Source organism: Mastigoproctus giganteus, chromosome 11, assembly GCF_048544385.1.
Source record: "Mastigoproctus giganteus isolate SK-2022 chromosome 11, ASM4854438v1, whole genome shotgun sequence".
NCBI classification, from domain to species: Eukaryota; Metazoa; Arthropoda; class Arachnida; order Uropygi; family Thelyphonidae; genus Mastigoproctus; species Mastigoproctus giganteus.
In genome coordinates, this window is record NC_143585.1 from 96650314 (window position 1) to 96669684 (window position 19371).

General features: G+C 36.1%; 1 protein-coding gene across 4 annotated transcripts in view; it reads right to left on the reverse strand.

Annotated features, from left to right (window-relative positions):
* The window catches only part of LOC150078282 (armadillo-like helical domain-containing protein 3), a 405573-nt gene that overhangs the window by 258569 nt on the left and 127633 nt on the right, over positions 1–19371 (reverse strand). For all 4 annotated transcript variants that reach the window (XR_016547653.1, XM_090385517.1, XM_090385515.1 and 1 more), the window contains exons 10-12: positions 18796–18852; positions 6468–6511; positions 6298–6361 (exon numbers count right to left, since the gene is read on the reverse strand). Coding sequence is in view for 3 of the 4 variants with exons in the window: in XM_090385517.1 (XP_090241643.1) it covers positions 6298–6361; positions 6468–6511; positions 18796–18852 (165 nt within the window). In the remaining variant the exon portion in view is untranslated. The remainder of the gene's footprint in view (positions 1–6297; positions 6362–6467; positions 6512–18795; positions 18853–19371) is intronic.

Below are 19371 nucleotides of genomic sequence, written 5' to 3' on the forward strand. Positions count from 1 at the left end.
CCAGTAAATCCTAGGTTTTACCAACTTGCCTTGGTAAAAGTCCGAAATTCAGACTTGCACCAAATAGTCTAAAATGTCAATACATTTCACTTTATTTTGCATTATTACTGCTCTGATACATTAAATCATATCCTTTAACAGTTTGCATTGGTCAAAGCCGATTTGATAATTACTTTCGCAAATTCTTTCCCTTTATGACTGAACCACTGAACAACATATTAGGCACTCCAAATACTCATGCAACCTTGAAAAGATAGGAGATACACCGATGAGCAAAAACATTATGACCACCTACCTAATATGACGTTGGTCCTCCACATGCAGCCAAAACAGCTCATACCCGGCAAGGCATGGACACTACAAGATTTCTAAATATGTCTTGGTATCTGGTACCAACACATAACCAGCAGATCCTTTAACTCCTGTAAGGTCCATGGTTGAGAAGCCGCTGATCAGAGTTTCTTTTCCAACACAAATCACAGATGCTCCATGGGATTGATGTCTGGGGAATTTGGAGGCCAGGGCAATGGAATGATAATTGGATGGGATGGAAGTCTTCCTCATGTTCCGCAAACCAGTCTCAAACAATCTGGGTAGTGTGGCATGGTGCATTATCCTGCTGAAAGACTGCACTGCCAGAGGGGTAGACCCTCTGGGAATGATGTTTAGGTAGGTAGTAGATGTCAGAGTGCCCGGCACATGGATAACTGGACCCAGGGTATCCCAGCAGAACATCGCCCAAAGCATGACACTAGCGCCATCGGCTTGTTTTCATCTCATGGTGCATTCAGGCACCATCACTTCTCCAGGTAAACGACGCACACGTGCCTAGCCATCCACATGGTGCAACAGAAAACGTGATTCATCGGACCAGACAACCTTCTTCCAATCACTCAAGGTCCAGTTTTGATGCTCACGTGCCCATTGTAGGCGCTTTCACCGGTGAACCGTGGTTAGCATGGGCACTTGGAGCAGTCCCATCTTCAGCAGGGTTCAATGTGCTGTGTTATAACACATTACTCCCATCACCAGCAATCCAATTACCAGCAAGTTGCGCCGCAGTCACCCTTCTGTTGCCACGTACCATCCAGGAGAGCCTTCGCTCACCTTGAGCATCGATGAGCCGTGATCATCCAACACCTTCCTGGCAGTTCATGGGTTCCCCCCTCCTCAGATCACGTTGGGCAGGTACTTACCACGGCTGGCCATGAGCACCCCACCAGCCATGCCGTTTCGGATATGCTCTGACCCAGTCATCTGGTCATTACAATTTGGCCTTTGTCAAACTTGCTTACGTCCGCTGCCTTTCCCATCTGAAGAACAAGAGTAACACTGATTAACGGAGATCAGTATCAGGTGTTTTTTTATACCGTGTCCTGATCCACACACGCACAGTAGTTCACCTGCAGTTGCTTCGATTGGCATAACGACTCACTGGTCATAATGTTTTGGTTCATCGGTGTATGTTTCCCTTATGCCCTAGTTCATCAGAAAAATCAGAAAAGCAAATGAAGCAGGAAATTATCATTATTTTCTTTTTTTTTTTTTTTTTTGCACTGTCTGATAATTTCTCCTCTTTTTCCAATTTTTAAACAAGGATATAAGGAGGGATATTCATCATATTTGGAGAATGGAGTGAATGTGCTACCCAGACAACTTTGCGTGAATAGCTGATGTATTTCCCCCTATGCCGTTGTTTAAAAATCAGAAAAGCAAACGGGGCAGTAAATTATCATCTCTTTGCTTTTTCACAGAGTCCAATCATCTATTCCGATCTTTAAACAATGAGGTGAATTTCACAATATTCAAAATATAGTGAGTGTTACCTAGCAATCTTGCAGAGACAGCAGGTTTCTCTGTCAAGCCCTTGTTTCAAAATCAGAAAAGAGGTGACCAAATAGCACAAAAAAGGAAGCAATGATTATTTTCTGCTTCATTCACTTTTCCGATTTTTAAACAAGGGAATAGGATGGATATGTTTAATATCCCACAAAGTTGCCCAGGTAGTAAATTCAACATATTCCAAATAAATTGAATAAGGTATTAAATTATATCTGTTTATGGTTTGTGTTCCTATGATTTATATGTTTCTGTTTCTACACTATAATTTGTGAACAAAACGTTTCTGAAAAAATAAGAATAATAATAAAATAATTATAATTACTTATTTTGAATGGTGGTAAGTTTGTTTTGCTGAAAGAATGATGATGGTGATCATTCTTTCAGCAAAACAAACTTAGTAATGTAAAGATTTGCTATATCAGAGTGGGAAAGGTTGGACATAAAATGATAAGTGCTATGAACTGGTAAATCCTAAGAGTTACTAAAATGCTTTGGTAAAAATCCAATTTTTGGGCTTTTACCAGTGCAAATTGGTAAAACCAAGGATTTACCAGATTTCAGGCTTTTACAGTAACATATGGTATGTTTCTAATGTTTCACACAAAATATGTAATTACTTTTCTGGTATTATTACAGGACAAATTAGTATAATTAGAACAGTCCAAATACGTAATTAAAATTGGCGATGTTTCAGATTTCTATACTGAAAATTATCTACCAGCCTGGATTTTTGGTTTTATAAAATGTAGAAGACTATCACTTGATCTTAGAATAGATTTAAGTCTGGTGTGGTTAGATATCTCCTAAACTTTTTAGATCCCAAAATCCAGACAATTTTATTCATCCATTAATAGGGACTGTTTGGGTCTAAATGTATCAGTTTGTTCTTTCATACCAATAAACTAATTAAATATTTCAGTGTGTCCATTTACTCAATTTTCTAACCAGTAGTATTTCCACAATGTATTTCACAAGTTCAATAAACATTTTCATAAAATGTTTATTATGTGAATAATAACCACATATAAACTTTATATGCATACATTATCCAACTTCATTTCTGTTTCAAGGAAAATAATGGAGTCACTGATTAAAGAAGTAATACAAGGCCATCTAGACAGAAATGCAATTATACAGCAATGACAGCACAGCTCTATAACTGCATTCCTATCTAGATATACAGCAGCAACAACACAGCTTTGTTAAAGGGTGATCTTGTCTGACCAATCTGGCTAGATTCCATGGAGCCATAACAAAGGAACTGAATGTAAAAAATAATTCTGACATCATATAATACAATAATTCTGACATCATAAATTTTGACAGCATTCCACATTAAAAACTGCTGCACAAATTGGAGCAGCATGGCATTAGATGCAAATTACTGCTATGGATAAAGGGATAGTTTAGTGCAGCAGTTCCCAAACTGTTCGCCGCGGCACCCCATGGTAGCACAACAAACTCACAGGATGCTGCAGGGTATTTTAAATTTTCGAGGGAAACAGCAATACTAGACATCTGTCGGACACCACACAAACTATAGCTCAAGGTAATTTACAGTTTCAACATTACTTATTAAGTTGTTTAGACCTAACTACTTAATAAACGGAACGGTTAGGTATTTCTTTTGGCCTAGTGGCACCGTGAAAAAATTACTGAGACATCAATGTGCTGTGAACCGAGAAAGTTTGGGAACCTCTGGTTTAGTCGAAAGAAGAAGAGAGAGAAAATGGTTATCAATGGGCACTGCTCTTCTTGGACTAATGTCAAAAATACAGTGCACTAGGATTCAGTACAGAACCTACTGTTGTTTCAAATATTTATTAATGAAGGCATATCAGGCTTAATGTATAAGTCTTAGATGATAGAGGTTGGCAGGGTCATTAATGACAGTAATAGTAGATGCACATGATGTAATAAAGCAAGCTTATGTAGCATCAGCCAAAAAAAAACATTTCACACATCCATTCCCTCTAAAAGTGTGTCTAGTTCCTCCCTGAATTTATTTAATCTATCAACTTTCATGACAGATGGAAGTTTGTTCCAGCAACTGGCTAAAGGCAAATTTCCAACTGTCTTTCCTCAATTGGAATTTATGCCCCCTCAGGTTTGCAATCTGAGCAGGAGGAAGAATCCCATCAGAATTGAGTCTGCACAACAAAAGGCCTTATACACCTTAATCAGATCACCTCGCAGGTGCCTAGTCTCCAGAATCTGCAAACTGTAGATTCTGGAGACTAGGCACTTAAGTCTTTCTTGGTAAGAGCAACCCTTTGTTCCATTCACCAATCTTGTTGGCCTTCTCTGTACCCGTTCCAGCAACTTTACATCCTTCCTAAAATGAGGCCTCCAGACAGTATGCAGTACTCAAGGTATGGCCTGACCATTGCCTTATACAAAGGGATAATCACCTGCTTTTCCCTACTAGCAAAATTCCTGTATATCATTGACAATACCCCATGATCTGCTCTGGCAGCCTATCTGCACTGTCAGAAAACTTCATATCTCACTGCACAATTACTGTCAGGTCTTTTTCATTCTCTACTACCCTAAGTGCAGTACCACACAATTGGTACATTTCTCTGGGGTTACCTCTACACATATGCAGTACTTTGCATTGAGTCAATGTTAAACTTCAGTTGCCACTTCTCAGCCCATCTGCCCAACTTTTCTAGATAGTAATCATAGTACGCTATTAAATAAGTTTGAGGAAAAATAGGCAGATAAGCTGCAAAGTGGCAACTGAAGTTTAATGTTGACATCTCCACTACCCTCAGTTTGATACTGTGTGGTTTCACGCTGAGGGTAATAGAGAACAAAAAAGACCTGTAGATAATTGTGCAGTCAAACATGAAGTTCTCTAAATAGCATAGAGAAGCTACATAGGACAACTCATGAGGGTTTTGTGAATGATATACTGAAATTTTTCCAGCAGGAATAAAAAGATGATTATGCCATCGTATAAGGTAATAATTAGGCCAAATCTTCAGTACTGCATTCAGGTCTGGAAGCCACATTTTAGGAAGGACGTGGATCAATTGGAACAGATGCAGAAAAGAGCAACAAGATTAGTGAGAAGAACAAAATGGTATTTTTACCAAAAAAGGCATCACTTCTTCAAATTATAATGTCTCGAAAGAAGACACCTGCAAGGAGATCTGACTGAGTTGTTTAAAGCTTTGAATTGATTGCATAAGTTAAATGCTGATGGCATCTTCCTCTTGATCATCGAGCAAGAGGAAGATGCCATCATATAAATGCTCTCTGGGCATTCATATACTCAGAATATGAATATTTTTTCATATTCTGAATATTTTTTTCAGAATATGAATAAATTTCATATTCTGAAAATATGAAATTTATTTTCATATATGAAATAATATTAAAAAATTTGCTTTCAGCCAGCAAGTAGTTGATTGTTGGAACAAAGTTCCATGTGGTGTTTCGGAAGTGGCAGTTTGAATAAATTTAAGGAAGAACTAGACATATTATTGGAGGAGTTGAAGGTTATACCGGAAGTAGTGTTTTTTTTTTTCTGCATCATTTACCACTACTAATACTAAATGTCATTCATCTCAAGAAAAAGTAATAACTGCCCAGTTAGCCAGAAAGCACGAAATAAAATAATCTTATAAAAAATAAAATTCTGTGCTTCCAGGAACATCCAACAACTCTTAAAACCTTCCCCCACACACACACGCCCTAACATAAAGTGAAATTAAACATCTCACGTATTACATTAATTCAGGCATTTGTGAAAGTATTTATGCAGGATGGAGTGATAAAAAGCTATTCAAAAGGTTCCACAAACAAAAAAACAACAAGCAACTTGGTAAAGTTAATACCTCAGATCTGACCCAACATTCAGTTGAAACAGTATGTCCTTGGAACTTGAGGAAATTACAACACTTTCCAGAGATTAACACATGTTGAGGAGACTTTTTAAAGAGTCATTCTTCATAAGGCTCTTCCCAATTCCATCAATAGGTCTATGGGTTACTGATTAACAACAACTATTCTATATGTTCAACAAAATTGAATGACAGTAACATTAGTTACAATTAGTATGTTTTATTTTATTTTGCTGATGCTACATAAACTTGCTTCGTTGCATAATTTTGTCAATACCAAAACTTTATCGTAATACTGACAAAAAAAAGATATCTTTTCACAGGGAATATACTGCCAACCTCTAAAAAATGTGGGTAGACTAAAATGAAAAAAGCACAAACCCTCTTTCTAAGAAAGCCAATTGTTTTGACATTCATATTCCAGCAATGTTGCTAGAATTAGAAACCTTGTTGCTAATTTTAAATCAGATTTTGTTCAAGCAATAAACTAAAATAAAATTAACAAAAATAATTGTTCTAGCTACATTACATATAATATTATATGTTCTAAGGCAAAAGCAGTATTGTTAATGCAATAAAGAACAGTAATAATAAAAATCTTTACCATGCTTGTGAGTGTTGACAGAAATCCTCCCTGAGGTTCTAACTGCTGTTGTTGACAAAATGTCCTATATTGTCCAACAAATAAAAAATATATTATTTTATGTAAAATTATTAAACATTATTATTTTAAATGTCTTTATTTAAAATTTAGTATCTGTTAAACTCCCATACCTGTTAAATTCTGAGAGAGCTAATGATACAACTTGTCCATAACCCTGTAACAAAATCAGTTGAAACATGGTTAGAAATTTACAAATGATATATCTTGGAATACAGGGTATTTTTTTTCAACAGTTTTGGAATCTTAAGTTTTTTTTTAAAAATTAAGCGTTTCGGTTCTTAAGCCAAATTATTCATTTACATATATACTGTATAAATTATGATAAAAGGCAGAATAGTGACAAATATATCTGACACACTGGATATTTGTTAAAATGCATAAAAATACACTGGTGTTCAAAAAAAGTGCATCACCCCTTAAAACTGTAATTGTCGTCCGAATAACATAAGTATATGGCAATATTTCTTACAGATTGCATCAGATAAGATGACATGCGTAGGAGATGTAATATTGCATCAGCTGTTACTTTCAGCTATATAAGCAGGCTCTGCAAGAGTTGCAGTCATTCCTTGCTTGTGTCAGGATGGAGAGTTGCGTGCATTTGATGCCATGAAAAAAGAATGCTATTGTTGCTTTATGTGAGGAAGGATGTTCTTCCCATCATATTGCTTATAGAGTGTAATCAGTGAACAGTGAGTAGATTTCTTTCCAAACTCAAGAATACTAGTTCTGCTGATAGGAAAAAAAAGGAACCAGATGCAAACGAGTCTCTATGCCAAATCAGGACAGTTTTGAAGCACTTATGCCTTAAAAACCATAAAGCTTCTTCGTCTGAGCTGAAAAGAGAATGGAAAGAACATACGGGAGTGGCAGCAAGTGCAGTAACAGCCAGAAGACGCCTCTTCAAAAATGGACTTGTAGCCCGTCATCCTAAGAAGAAGCCCCACCTCACACAAAAAATGAAAAAGATCAGATTAATTTGGTGTAAGAAGCATGTCAAATGGATCCCTGAGATGGCAGGGATCAGGTGACAGGTTTGTCTCCTGTCACTTTGACAGGAGACAAACGATTCGCAGTAGACATAGTGAAGAATACCATCCAGACTGTACGGTGTCTACAGTGAAATTCCCTACCAGCAATTTGATATGGGGGTGTATTTCGTATCACAGAGTAGGTCGGCCACCTGCAGTTTATAAAAGGTTCTATAAATGCCAATGGATACCTGGCTATATTGGAAAGCAAATTGCTGCCAACCATTAGAGACCATTTCAACCTACCAAATAACTGCATCTTTCAGGATGACTCTGCTCCTTGTCATCGGGTGAAAAGTGTAAGTAGGCACTTCTGTAGTTACTTTAGCTTCATTTCTGAATTACAGGTTTGACAGTAATGTGTTTACAATTGTTACAGGTTTAAAAAAATGGTTGGAAGAGCAGTCCATCACAACTCTTAGCTGGCCAGGAAACAGCTCGGACCTGAATCCTATAGAGAATTGTAGGCATCGTGTGGAATCTGCAGTTGCCAGAAAGAAACCGAAGACCCTTCGTGAATTTCAGGAAGGCATAATTCGTGTTTGGAACCACAAACTATCAGTTGATTATCTTCAGAAATTGATCTTGTCAATGCCTCGATGGTGTGCTGCTGTCATCAGGGCTGGAGGCAGTTCAACTAAATATTAGTTTGTACCTTTCATTTTGTTTTCCATTTAAAATGATAAACTGAAACAAACTGAAGGCTTCTGATAACATTTCAGCCATAATTACTGTGTTTACCAAAACTGTTGTATGAAGGTTGCAAATGCTCATTCTGGAATATTTTGAGAGCACCTGTCAAATATTACTTAGCTTTGCCTTAACTATTAATAAATATCTTTTGTTTATTTTCTATTTGTGATGATAGTCATTGATGTAACATAACATCAAGAAAAAGGCTTAGAAATGTGAAATTCTTGGTGATGCACTTTCTTTGAACACCAGTGTACATTGGTAACACATTGTCAGAACTGAAATATGCAGCAACAAAATACTGTTTAATAAAATACTGCAGAATCATCTCAATAAATCGTGTGACAATGAATTTCCTGTTAATTTTATCAAATGACATGTTAATAAGTGTTCTTACTTTATCCTAAAAGTTTATAAATTCAAATTGTAATTGGTTCACTCCATACAGCTATATAGTGTATATCTACATGGTAGTTTTCCACTCAGTAGCAGTCTCCACACTTTATGACTTTAATAACCTTAAATGATTTACTGTTTATTTCTTGTTATATTTATTTCTTACTTATTCATTTCAATTCCATTTATTTCTATCTCCAAGACATAATTACTACATTTTATAGTCTTTTTATCAATATTTGTTGAAATGCAATTTACTTCAATCAACCATGTTACTTCAGTATCAGGGGATGCTACTTGTCTTTTTTCATATCTGAAAGAAGAAATATTCTTTGCTGAGTGGTTTTCAACATACAGCTATGTTACTTATTTATCTTCTGTTTTTGCAACTACAGTTTCAGTTTGTAGTTTATAAAAATGTTCTCTTCCCTCATCACTTTGGTTGTTTTATTTATTTCTAACAATGGTTTTTATCTTGTTATCTTTCCTACATATTTATAAGTAGGCAAAATAATAAAAATATTGCACGGGTTCTTGATATTATGTTGTTGTTGTTGTTGTCTGTTTTTTAGGAGCATTAGTAACTAAGGCCATATTGCTCCAGGGTATGCGGTGGTCATTCCCTGACCTTTCCGCATCCTCCGTATTTGGTGTTTACGGGCTCGAACCCCGGTCTAATCAAGAAGCGTGTGCTACGCAGGCGCCTTGATATTATGTCTCATACACATCTCTAGCTTACCTAAACGCCTGGTAATATTCTAAACCAGTTCTCTCTAAACATAAATTCTTTGTCTCCTATGTTTATTATTATTATTTTATAATTATTTTAATATTTTTTACAAAGATACTTGTTGATATGAGATTTGAATTTCCATAGCTTTCAATTTTTGGGAAATACGTGTGAAGAAAGGTCGTTCCAGAAAATGGAAGTTGAAAAGTTAAATGAGGAAGAAGAAAAGTTGGTTCTGCAAGTTTGAAGTTGGACAGTAAAAGGAGGTTGACTGGTTGTAGCTAGTGTTTGTACTCATTTAGAAGAGAGAGAAAGGAGGAATTATAGAAGCCAATTCAGAAGAACAATACCCATAGAAAAGATATGCAGCTGCAGTAGAATGACCATGAGACAGAGAGTGGAGAGGATTTGTTAGAGATTGGTCATTAATTAACCTAACTGCCATCTTTTGACTGGAGTCTAGAAGCCTGAGAGGGGTTATAGGGACACTGCCCCAGATGTGGAAACAATATTCCATGGTTGGGCAGATTTGAAATTTGTACAGTGAGTAACTGTTTAGAAGAAAAGTAATGCCAAGATTGAAAGAGAAAACCCAGTTTGTTTTTTTTTTTTTTTTTAGGTGCAGAGGAAGCAATATTTGTAATGTGCTTATGCCAAGCAAGAGTAGAAGTCAGGGTAATCCCTAAAAGAGATATGTGATCTTGTCTAGAAATCTGAATGTCACAGAAGATAAGCATAGAAGTAGAATCCTTTTTGCGAGATATAAGACAGGACTGAGTTGTAGAAGAATTAAAATTAACTAAATTGTTTGTCCCACTGGAGAATTACTTGAATATCCGTATTTAAGGAAATGGTAGCAAGAGGTCTGAGATTTTTTTAAATTCAATACAGTGGGACCAACTGATGATGTTACCAACAGCAAATTCTAAATGGGAAGCATTCAAAGAATTAATCTTGGAAGCTACAAGGCATTTCATATCTACTAAGAAATACTGTTCAAGGTTTAGATCCAAATGGATATCAGATGAGCTAATGAGACTCATGACAGAGAAGAAAAATGCATCGAATGCATTTAAATTATCGGGCGACACAGAACTATGGTAGATATAAGCTAGTCTGTAATCAAGTCACAAAGGAGTATAGCCAGGCAAAAGCAGATTACGAGAAATCTTTGGCAAAGGATGCAAAGAGTTCTTCACTTATGTAAACTCTAGAAGGGGGTGAATCAGATTGTCCCACTTCATTTTGATGGTTTGACTATAGATGATCCTGCTCAGATAGCTGGCAAACTAAATGAGTATTTTGAATCTACATTCACGTATCAGGAATTCTATAGGGAACTGGAGAACAAAAGCATATTAAACTCTAACATGGAGCTAAATGATTTTGTAATAACTAAGAGTAAAGTGGAGGAGAAATTGTTGAAGTTAAATATAACAAAGGCACCTGGGATGCTTGGGATCTATCCAGTTATATTAAATGAGGTGGCAAAGGGGTAAGCAAACCCTTAGCCATAATTATGAGAGCATCATCTGGAATCAGGAGGTCCCCATGGACTGGAGATGTGCAAATGTATCCCCAATTCACAAAGGGAGATCTAAGGGTGACACGAGTAATTACAGACCAGTTATTTAACTTCTGTTTCAGGGAAAATAATGGAGTCACTGATTAAAGATGCATTGCAGGATCATCTAGACAAGTAATAATTCAGACACAGCATGGGTTTGTTAAGGGGAAGTCTTGTCTGACCAATCTGATTAAATACTATGACATGGTCAGAGAGGAACTGGAGGCAAAAAATAATTTTGATATCATATACTTGGATTTCAGGAAAGCTTTTGATACTGTTGTACATGGAAGACTACTGTACAAATTGGAGCAGTATGGCATTATAGGCAAGTTCCACCACTTCAAGCCTCCAATAAGCAAAGTGGTGGTATTTCACCGGTTGATGAGAGTCATCTACCACCTAGTATTGCCTGGTAACATAGAGGGGCGGCGCTCCTCCATGTGGTGTGGGCACCACACATCAACCCCTGCTTACGTTGGTTCACACCTGGGTGGTCACCCACCATGTACTTGTGCATGGAGGTTATACCCAGGATTACTAACAGTCCCACCATCGTGAAGGTACAAGCAGAGGATTTGGCTGTCACAGACCGGACTTCGCCGAAATTGGGTCCACGTGACTTGAGTGTCACCTGAATATCAGTTCCAACAGTGTTTTAGACTCCCAGGTAGCAAGTACAGCTTGTCTGGCATATCTGAGAGAATGTCTGTGACAACCTCAAGGACTAAACTCTGTCCAAACCAGATGGTTCTGTTGTCACTTCAGCTTAAGGATACAGCTGACCTGCTAGCATCCCATTTTTTTTCCAGCTCATGTATTAATGATCTTGGTAAAACACCTCCCACCATTCCCAACACGCTCTATTCAATGCCTCCTGTGGTCTTCCATCAAAAGAATATCAGAAGGATTTTGATAATCTTGATGCTAAGAAAGCTCCAGGTCCCGATGGTATTTCTCCACTTGTTCTCAAAACCTGTGCTCCTGAGCTTACTCCTATTCTTTGCCGCCTTTCTGCTGCTCACTCTGTATAAATTGCAAATCCGCCCTGCCATGGAATACTGTTCCCACATCTGGGGTGGTGCCCCCAAAACCTCTCTCAGGCTTCTTGATTCCATTCAGAAGAGGGCAGTTAGGTTAATTAATGATTCATCTCTAACGGAGTCTCTCCACTCGCTTTCTCATAGACGTACTGTTTCTGCTGCATGCCTTTTCTACAGATACTTCCGTGGGCACTGTTCTTCTGAATTGGCTTCTATAATTCCCGCTCTCTCTTTCAAAACAGTCCGAACACATGCTGCCACCAGCCAACATCCATCTACTGTCCAACTTCAAACCCAGAGAACCAACTTTTCATCTTCCTTATTTATTCATTCAACATTCTGGAACAACCTTCCTTCATACGTATTTGCTGAAAATTACAATCTACAGAAGTTCAAGTCCAATGTCAACAAATATCTTCTTTCGTCTTCTCAATCTTCAACCCAAGCACGGTACTAAGTACTATAGGTTCTAATACCTCTCGTGTTTGGGGTTCACATTAAAAAAAAAAAAAAAAAAAAAAAAAAAAAAAAAAAAGGTTGCTACAATGGATAAAAGGATGATTGAGTAGGAGGAGACAGAGAGTGGTAATCAATGAACACTGCTCTTCGTGTTATTAGTGGAGTCCCCCAGAGTTCTGTGTTGAGTCCACTTTTGTTTTCTGTATTTATCAATGATATTGATGAAGGTATATCAGGCTTAATGTCCAAGTTTGCAGATGATACAAAGGTTGGCAAGGTTGTTAATGACAGTCTGCTACTGCAAAAAGATCTAGAATAGTTCGACAGATGGGCTGAAAAGTGGCAACTGAAGTTTAACACTGACAAATGCAAAGTACTGCATATGGGTAGTAGTAACCCCAGAGATATGTACCAACTGTGTGGTGTTACACTCAGGGTTGTGGAGAATGAAGGAGACCTGGGTGTAATTATGCAGTCAGATATGAAGTTTTCTGAGCAGTGAAGGCAGGCTGTCAGAGCAGGTCATGGGGTCTTGTCAATGATATATAGGAATTTTGGTAACAGGGATAAGGAGGTGATTATCCCCTTGTATAAGGCAATGATCAGGCCACACCTTCAGTACTGTGTACACTTCTGGAGGCCTCATTTTAGGAAGGATGTGGAGTTGCTAGAATGAGTACAGATTAGGGCAACAAGACTGGTGAGGAGAACATAGGGGTGTTCTTATGAAGAAAGGCTTAAGTTCTGCAAATTGTAGTGCCTGGAGGCTAGGCACCTGCGAGGTGATCTGACTGAGGTGCATAAGGCCTTAAATGAGTTGAGCAGGCTCAATTCTGATGAGATTCTTCCTCTTGCTCAGATTACAAACCTTAAGGGGGCATAAACTCAAATTGAGAAAAGACAGTTCTGTCAAATAGATGTACGGAAATTTTCCTTTAGCCAGCAGGTAGTTGATTGCTGGAACAAACTTCCATCTGTTGTTGTGGAAGTTGGTAGCTTAAATAAATTTAAGGAAGAAGTGGATAAACGTTTGGAGCGAATGGATGAGTGAAATGGGAAAGGGGTTTAGTTTTTTGTTTATTTTGCTGATGCTGTATAAGCTTGCTTTCTTGCCAATGCTAATATCACCAATACATAAAGCTGGTTCTAAGAGCGAAGTCGGTAAATACAGACCAGTTAGTCTAACTTCGGCGTTAGAGAAAATCTTATAGGCAATGATTAGAAATGAAATCCAACTGAACATAAAAAATTAAATATTTATTTTTTTATGTTCAGTTTTCAGAACTTAAGTGCTGAGGTCAATCAATGGAACTGACTGCAATGCTACTATTAAATAACTTTACAGAATAAACTATACCGTGAATGTAACTTATGAAATTAAGTAATCTACTGAATTCTTACCTTTTATCTCTCCAATCTGAATACAGACCCCAAGTGTATGTCATGATAGGTATCTTGTGTAAAAGAAAGATTATTTATTTTTTATTTATAATAAGCAATGGACTGGGCAGAATATATTCTGTTAATGGTAACTATTACAAAAAAATTGTAAAGTGGATTCTTTTGTCTACTATGAGAGAATATGTTTGAGGACACAGTAAACTGTATTTCCCAGTACGACTATACTCCCTGCCACATTGTAAACATGATATTACACAATCATTTGATGCAATTTCCAATATGTTAATGAATAATTAATAACAAATACTATACTATTTTATATACAGGTGAAGAATTATGTGAGATTTCCATATCTAATATGTATGATGGTAAGGATTAATAGTATTAATAAGACCAAATGACAAAAAGGCAAACTTTTTCTGCAACAGTCAAAAAATACATAAAATATAATATAATAATAATACAGAAAAACTAAAACAGAATATTCATATTATTCCCATAAGGTAACCATCTAATTGAACTTTGAACTTAACCAGAATCACTACTTCTGTCACAATGCAAAGCAACTTATTCCAGTATCCAACAACCCACTGCCCACATGTGAACTTTGTGAGATCCAATCTTCTGTTATTCCAAGATTTTATATTTGTGCCTTTGGTTACTGTTTCACCTACAAGAGGGGGACAGATCTTCCTCATTCACTTTTCTCAACACCCTCAGAATCTTATACACCTCAATCAGATCTCTCCTTAGATGTTTAATTGTCAAACTTTACAGATCACATCTGTAATGCCATTCTTCATACATATAACGTATACTGATTTGTATGTTGATCTGTGACTTTTTCAAAAAAAACCTTTAAAAAAAAGTCACAGAAATAGTGTTTATTTTGCAATTTCTATTATCAACAAAATATAGTATTTAATCATTTTTGGTCATTCTACAAAAGTTAATTATTCCACTTCTAATGCTCTTTGTAAAAAATTTATAATGATCTAATTTCTGTATCTGCTATTATTTGATATAATAAATAATCTAATTTCGAAAGTTAAGAATTCATAACCACATAAAACCATTGTTTTATATGTGATTCCTATTTTAAATGATAATTCTCCAATGCAGGTCACTATCCTTGCTTTTTCACTTCCTTTCCAACCAAGGAACAATCCCTCTTAAATGGATAACACAATTATGGAACATTAGAACATCCAATGTATACAACATAAAAGAGCCTTCAAAAAGTTTCAGGACAGATTTTATATCCAGGGGCAATATCCAAAAAAGCATTAACTCTATAAAGCAGTTGTCTTCAAAATGCTATCATTCAGCAGCTATACACTTCTACTGACATTCAACTTCTACTGATATTCAACACATTTCTGTGAGCAATTATGTGGACTACCTACAAGGCAATTTTCCAAGCCTTTTGAACCTCTAATGAACCCGTCATTCATTAGTGATGTATATATAGCATGGTGCCAAAACCAGTGGAGCATGGAAAGTGGGAAAACAACATGGTAGTATGACCGGAGAGCAGCTACCAATGCCAGTGAAACATTATCATTTAGAGAGCTAGAATTTTGGATGCTTTAGGCAAAATACCTCCCACAGCCAGGTAGCAACTCCTTATATCCCTCCTTGTAGAATGTAGCATCCTCAGGAACAATTTCAGTGCTTAATACCCTATCAGTCAAAAAAAAAAAAAAAAAACTTTCACCATTACCTAACTTTTCAAATTATCTTGCCAAAACCGCTCATATCTTAGCAAGGATAGTAAACCTACATTGAAGAATTATCATTTACAATAGGAATCACATATAAAACAATGGTTTCATCATCTGTGATGATCTTTCAGAAAAAATCCAGTGCTAACTGTCATATTAATAAGCTCATCACAATAGTTTCATCATAGTTTTAACTGCTGTATTAATAAGCTCGTAGTAATAGTTTCATCATTTACAATGGTCTATCAGAAAAAATCCAGTGTTGACTACTATGTTAAGGAGCTCATCATTAATCCTCATGCTGATTCACTAAACTTCTGCATACTATCCAGATGACAGAGAAGCTAAATCTTTTTATTTCTAATAATCTTACACAAACTTGCTCATTTACCTACTAAAGAAATGAAAATCCCAATTAAACACCTATTATACTTTATATTTTCCTCACCAACAATCCTTAAAGTTAAGAATTAATAACTGTCCACTAGGCATCTTAAATCACAATTTGGTGATGATCTCTTCTCAAACAAAGCCCATTTCTCACAGTCATTTTCAAACACGAGTCATCTGGCATTAAAACAACGTGAAATGGATTGAACTGTGTGATTTCTATTTTTGCCGTTTCCTTGGTTTGGACTAATATTTTAAGTTTTCTTATCCCGATACTTGATCAGATTATGTCATTGAAAAAATGAAGGAACATCTAAGTTCCTTCATCTTTTCAGTTCAGTAAGGCAGTTCAGAGTAAAAATAAAGCATATACAAGAGCTGTTCAATAAAGAATTATTATAATTTTTTTTTTCACAACATGCGTTTTAATATTAATCATCCATTTTTTGATGATCCTTTTCCAAGTAGTCCCCATTTGATGAAATGCACTTACTCCAACATTTCTGCCAATTTTTGATATGCATTTGAGAATTGCTTCTGATATCTTTGCATCTTCTGATGACGGAAAATGTTTTACTCACAGCTCCTTCTTTTAACTTTAGAAATAAAAATAAAAAAAAAATTGCAGGGTGCAAGGTTAATGCTGTAGGGCAGATGAAGAACGCATTTGACATTAATGCTGGCTAAGTACTCAATGACAGTATGAGCAATGTGAGGTCTTGCATCATCGTGATGCAGCTCCACCCACCTGCATGCAGTTATGGTCATTTGCAATGAATGTGATCCCACAAAATGTGGGATCACATTCTGGATTCACAGTAGAGTTCTGCAGTAACAGTCATACAACATGGCACAATATGTAGTAAACCAGTTCTTGAATGTCAAAAAAAAAAAGAGATGACCATAACCTTTCCTATAGAAGCCACAACTTCTGCTTTTTTCAATGTTGGCAATGACATAGACTTCTAAACAGAGCTTTGTTGCTTACTCTCTGGGTCAAAATGATCAAGCCATGTCTTATCTGCCGTTATCACCTTGTGCAAAACCTCACCATTTGTTGCAGCTCCTGCCAGACCTCCATGCAAACTTGCTATTGCTCATGTGCAATTAGGCTTGGAACCCAGCATGTACAAACACGTGTTATATGCATATGGTCATGAAGAATACCACCACCCCACGTGCTTCCTACTGATATTCTAAACATATCTGTCAGTTGTCTTACTTATATGACGATCTTCTCTCACAATTACAGAAGCAGTGTTTATGGTTTCTGTGGTGACAGCAGTGTTTGAAGCTCCAGGACTGCAAATTTTTGTGATTGAATCCCATCCCTCTTTAAAAATTCTAAACTACCTGCAAGCTATGTATATTTAGGCACAGGTACAGCATAAGACTCTTTTAACATTTCATACACTTCAGCTGATGTTTTCTTGAGACAAAAACAAAATTTGAGAGTAGCATACTGTTCTACATGTGTCATGTCCATTGTTATGTAGGCAAAACTAAACAGGCATAAACTTGACCAACTGCCAAGGTCACAACCATGCACACAAGTCAATTGTGCAGTTGCTATGTAACACAGCTTGGTTTGATCTTAAATTCCACTGCTCAGCTAGAGCAGCAGAATTTAAGAAATAGTTCACAAAAAATTATGATCATTCATTATTGAACATAATAAATGATTATAATGCTCATAATAAAGGGCTTCCATCCAAATTTCCAGCTTCACTTTCTGCCTATATGAAAGTTTGCAATTGTTCTAAATAAATTATTAATAAATCTAAACTCAATTCTGCAAAGTCCATGAAAAATAAACTTTCAAAACAGTAATCAACACTTCTGGTCTCTTCCCAAAGTCAATGGCAGTAACTTCGGTCCATAGATACTTCTACCTCTGTTACATCAAAATAGTTTTATTGCATCTTCATCTAAATCAAAAGCTGATATATTAGTATCTTTCTCATTTAACTTTTACATTCATGATCTTAATAAATTTCCTACCATGCCAAACATATCCCAAAAATGCCTTCCATGGTTGTCTAACAGAAAGGATTTGAAGAATCCACAATGATCTCAAACCAAGAAATCATCAGGCCCTGGTAACACTTACCCACTTGTTTTTAAAACCTATGTTCCAAAGGTGACTCCTATTTTGTGCTGCATTTTTAATATTGTCTTATCGTATATTTATAGGTTTCTCAGAATAACTAGAAATCCTATACAAAGAGTTGGTAAGGAACAGAGTAAGGAACGGATGTGATACATCTGTTCACATCTAACAATTTTACTTAGTATTTGTCACATTAATTAGCCTCGGTAAGAAATATTTGTGACAGATCTGTTCCTTACTCTGGTTAATTAATGAGACAACTAACTCAAAACTGTGATGCAGTTATCGCTACCATTCAAAAATGATCAGAACACAAAACCTCAAGCACCTTTTCACTACAGTAGAAAACTGTTTAGCACATTAAAACATCTGCCATATTTCCAACCCTGATTTTCCCAATCACTGGTGTGATATTTATCGACCAAATGTCAGGTCACCACTTCAGGTGATCCACTTCCCCACATTACAATAGCATCTGGGACCTATGACACTCAATGGGCTAAAAGACACTGAACAATTCCACTATATGCAAGGGATGTATGTATTGAATTATGTGTAAGCAGCCTTCCTCCACTACCTGCCAAAATATCACTGTATTCCCTTCTATCCCAAAAAAAGTTAGATTATTATTTCAAAACAGTAATATTAGTCCAATTTTAACATCAAATTTAAAATTTCAGCAAGACCTAGATACAAAATTTTTGTAATCTAGGTCCTTTCTGCTAAAAATCTGCCAAAAATCTGATTCTTCTAAACCTAAAGGTAAGTGAGATATATCCTCGTACCTTTAAATTGAACCATCCTGTATAATAATTGTTTTCTCTACATGATGTATATTTTATAAGAATATAAGAGAACTGTTAAGAACAAACAAAAAAATTGATTATCACTTACATTCAAAGCAAGTTCATTGTCAACAATTGACAACTTCACAATATACTGATTTGCTCCCTGAAAGAAAACAGAAAATACAGAAAGGCCTTATAGATATATGCCTAACAATGAACCTTACTTTGATTACCACTCACTTTAAATATATCAAAATTTATTCCCCCCCCCTGTGTCTTCCACTGGTTTCCTAACTTTTCTAAATAAAGGGACCCTTAATAATTATTAATTTCTTGAATGTATTTCATATTTTGTTTTAATACATACAAATTGTTAGCAGACACAACTTAACATGACTCTATAAGATTACTGGGATGATCAAAATGAGCTTACAACACTTTTAATATGTAGCCTCAACATTAATTTATTTATTAACAGCACAATGCTTATTATGATTTTTTCTTGTGAATTTAATTTAAGCTCATAAGAGAAGGAATCTGGGATAGAATTTGGGAAATATTATAGTATTATGCCAATCATCTATATAACATAGCTTATTATACAATTCATTATTTACTCAACAATGGTAGAAGAAGTAGATGCTATAAAATCATTGAAAAATGGCAAAGCGACAGGACCCGA